This window comes from Schistocerca cancellata, chromosome 2 (genome assembly GCF_023864275.1).
Source record: "Schistocerca cancellata isolate TAMUIC-IGC-003103 chromosome 2, iqSchCanc2.1, whole genome shotgun sequence".
Lineage (NCBI taxonomy): Eukaryota > Metazoa > Arthropoda > Insecta > Orthoptera > Acrididae > Schistocerca > Schistocerca cancellata.
The window spans coordinates 664,124,357-664,128,142 of NC_064627.1; the positions used below are offsets into that span (position 1 = coordinate 664,124,357).

The 3,786-nt window shown below is 35.4% G+C and overlaps 1 protein-coding gene across 1 annotated transcript; it reads left to right on the forward strand.

The window, feature by feature from the left end:
* The first annotated feature begins 2,355 nt into the window (after positions 1-2,355).
* On the forward strand, positions 2,356-3,453 carry LOC126162364 (uncharacterized). Its single transcript, XM_049918818.1, has 2 exons — positions 2,356-2,978; positions 3,124-3,453. Exons 1-2 carry the CDS (start codon positions 2,810-2,812, stop codon positions 3,435-3,437), a joined length of 483 nt encoding a protein of 160 aa, XP_049774775.1. The 5' UTR covers positions 2,356-2,809; the 3' UTR covers positions 3,438-3,453.
* The last annotated feature ends 333 nt before the right edge of the window (positions 3,454-3,786 follow it).

Genomic DNA, 3,786 nt, shown 5'->3' on the forward strand with positions numbered 1-3,786 from the left:
ACTGGTAGTAGCAGAATGCTGGGTGCTGGTTTGTGACAGTGTAGGCGGCTTTTTTTGGATATGTCTGCGTCAATTTTGATGTCCAGAACACTTTCACATGAACTATATTAGTTTACACTTTACCAGCATCCAGCATGCGCTTTACAACTGTTGCTTGTAACAAAGATCTTCAAGCAACAGTTGTAAAAAATTCAGAAAGTAGAGTTGGTCATATTGACAAACGTCCCAAACAGTCTTGCATGTCGGATTTTCGTAGTACATTGAAATTGTGCTACAATCGAAGATGAACAATACGGAATTTGTATTTACTTCATTGGATAATGTATGAAAATGCAGTGGTCGAAACTCGGGGCGGAGAAAAACAGCTCGTCTTCCACCTTTTTTTTTTTTTTTAATGATGCGGAGGTTTTGGCGGCAGTATTTATCTTTGTGCCTACAAAGCATGCCTGTGTAGCGCTACATATATTCGACGGCAGAAGTTAGTTCTGGCGGCACCTACCAACATTTTTCAGAACTTCCACTTGCTTTGCACTCGATTCTAAGCCACAGGTGGCTTTTTGGATTACAAAAACTGGAAAAAAGTGCAGCTTAGATTCGAGTAAATACGGTATGTATTTAGTAGGATATGTGTTTACCAAGCCTAGCTATTAAGCAGAACAGGTGTTATCTGTTGGCTAGCCTCCTACATTTTTTCACTGTTGTGAAAGTAGACAGTGCTTCGGCTGTAACCCAATTACATCCATTCGATGGGTTATACTATACAATCACTTGAAAATAACTAATTACATTGCCACAGTACCCCGTGCAGCTGGAAGTCATTATTATTATTTCCTTATTATCTCTTTCCCATTCCATTTCCTTTCCATTCTTGTCACACCAGTTGTTCATGTATATGTCCCAGCTGCTTCATTATAAGTGGTGTCTGTTCTGTTCAACATGTCTGACAGCATAGAAACCACTCATACCTATAATAATATTGGTGAAATGGCTGTATGGTGAAAAAATTTCAGTGTGGATATGCAACCAACATCTAAACTCTCGCGGAAATCAAAAATTTATGAGTAGGTGGTTTATGGGTGAGGATCATTGTGCTGTGGGAAATTGGGTCTGACAGAAGTGTGTCTGAATGGCCAAGGTGGTTAAGGTGACTATTCTAGAGAAGCTGAACATCCAGGTCAAGTCTCAGTCCAACACAAATTTTCAACTCTCACTGTTGCATTGCTGCAATGTGCTGTGCAGCTGGAAGTCATTATTTCCTTTCTATTTCTTTCCCATCACATTTCATTTCCATTTCTTTCACCCATACTCTTCACAGCTATGTCCCAGCTGCTACATCGCAAATGGTGTCTGTTCCATTGGAAATGTCCAACAGAACAAACACCACTCATATCTATAGTAAAAAATTGTCAAAATTATTGTTTTATGCAATATATGCCATATGGTATTAAATAACATGTTGTCTGTGGGATGGAAAGAGGTGCAAAGCAGAAATGTTTCCAGGTTACTTTTAAGATTAACTTTTGTTATTTTCAGGTATTTTACACATTTTGGCAAGTGACTGGAAGTTTTTGCTGTTCAGTAGTTCATGCCAAAGCCAATCTTAATTACGGTTATTTTTCAGTCTAGAATTATAATCATAGACAGGACTATTAGACATTCAGTGGATTATTTACAGCAGCATTTATTAGGGAAAATGTTTACTGTGGAACTGTGGTTTAAATAGTTAGAGCTTTAATGAGATATCACTTAAGTAGTCATTTATAAGCACTGTACTCATAATACATATTTGTCTAAAACATGAGATTTCTCAGAACACTATTCCATAAGACACCAATGAACAAAAATCTATACAACATGGTAATATATTTGTTTATAGCTGAGAGTTACAATAAAACGAAATGCAAAAACTTGTATCATGTTGTTTAAGAAGTCCAGAATGAATAAAATAAATTTTTCATTGTACATTGTTGTATACAATGTAATAAAGTTTCCTGAAAAATTGAAACTTTGTGTCACACCAGGACATAAACCAAGGCTGTAGTCTTTGGTCACTGGTTTTTATGCCAAATGATCAAAGATCCACCTCAATGCTTCACTATGCCATTACATATCTCCTACTTTCAAGCTTCACAGAGACTGCCCTGCATATGGATTGGCAATTCTGGGAGAAAACCTTTGTTCAGTTAAGCTCATGAAGTGTTCTTGGGTAGCTATTAAATGAGTGTGTTGCCTGTGAATGTTTTAATCTGTTATGAAGTTTCAGTTCCAATATGTTACCTCTGGTTCAAGTATATATTACTAAATAACTAATCCTTGGCACAGCCCCTCGGTCCCAACTGAAGGTTGCACATCTAACAGCTTCCAGTAGGAACAAGAAATGGCTTTTCAATGTTTTATATAATTATTGACTGAATTTAAAAATATTAAATCTGTCTTATTTTGTTCATTAGGAAATATAATCTTATGTTAAAGGTTTAAAACAACTAGGCCTGTTCTTACAATGACCAGCAATGTAAGAGTAGGAATTAACCTCCAGTAAACTTTATGGTTAGAGTAAACTTACAATAAATTCACTTTGGTTCTTACCATTTAAAAGTTAACTCTTACTACAAGTTAATAAATCTGTACAATCTTTGTAGCACTTAGTATACTGTTTACGGTATATATATATGATCATGTGTCAGTTGTTTTCATTGTTTTACAAGTTTTTGTGAAGGAAAGAAAAACATGGGGTGAAGTGGGTGAATTTTTTGAAGCTCTGGGTGTCACCAAATGACATCTAAAAATTTTAAGAGGTAAGTATGACAACATGAAGAAAAAAGTTAAAAAGGAAATAGCATATGGAAAGAAAGATATTTTCTTAAAAGGATGGAGTAGTAAACCAGCCACCAACTATGGCAAGAATGCAGAAACACTACTGGGCTTAATGGATACCACCACTGTTGGACTGGATAATCCATATGATGGAGACACAGTACGTAAGTTTATTGCCACAATTTAATTCATTTCAGTCAGCATTTTATGTTTTTGTCATCATATGTCACTTTAAAGAACTAAAACCTTACACGATTGTCTCTTAAATATTTGTGTAAATTGTTAACTGATTTTGTATTTTGATTTCAGATACTGAGAAAGGAATGAGCAGTTGGTCTGCAAAAACCTGCAGCCTCACTGAGTTCAGTAATGAGCCTATAACTGAAACTATTGTTATTGAAATGACAGAGGAGCAGGATGAAGAACACATGTGGTCATCCTTGTCACTTGCAAACCTCAAGTCTCTTACGAGTCCCGAATTAACGGTTGAGGATAGGTTTAAAAAAAAAAGGAAAATTGAGGATGCTAATAAAGAAACTTTGCACACCAGAAATGCGTTTTATACAGAAGAAAAGAAGTGTGCTAAAGAGATGCATGAATGTGAAAGGCAAAGACATGAGTGAGTGGGAGAGAGAAAGCCATGAGTTAGGGCAGTTAGAATATGAACAAAAAATTAAACAAGAAAATAAATTTGAGAAACAGACAAAATTTGTAAATAAATATTTTATATTTTAATATTATATTGTTACCTGTAATTTTTTGAATAAAATTTGTAAGTGCAGGTGTCAAACAATTTTTTTCTGTTATATCAATATATCATTTCACAGTTGTGTAAAATAGTCTTCAGTTGGTGCAGGCTTCACTGTAGCTTGCTGAATGTCCTCTACAATGGCTGAATGGTAAACTAAGGGAGTATTTGGCTCTAGAGGAGGCTCATCTTCTCATTGTTTCTAAGCAGTATTGTGTAATACA

Bases quoted from the DNA above. Each gene is read 5' to 3' on its own strand.
- LOC126162364 (XM_049918818.1), top strand. From the start codon at position 2,810: ATGAAGAAAAAAGTTAAAAAGGAAATAGCATATGGAAAGAAAGATATT. The intron at 2,979-3,123 runs GTAAGTTTATTG...TTTTGATTTCAG, and splicing joins ATATGATGGAGACACAGTAC to ATACTGAGAAAGGAATGAGC.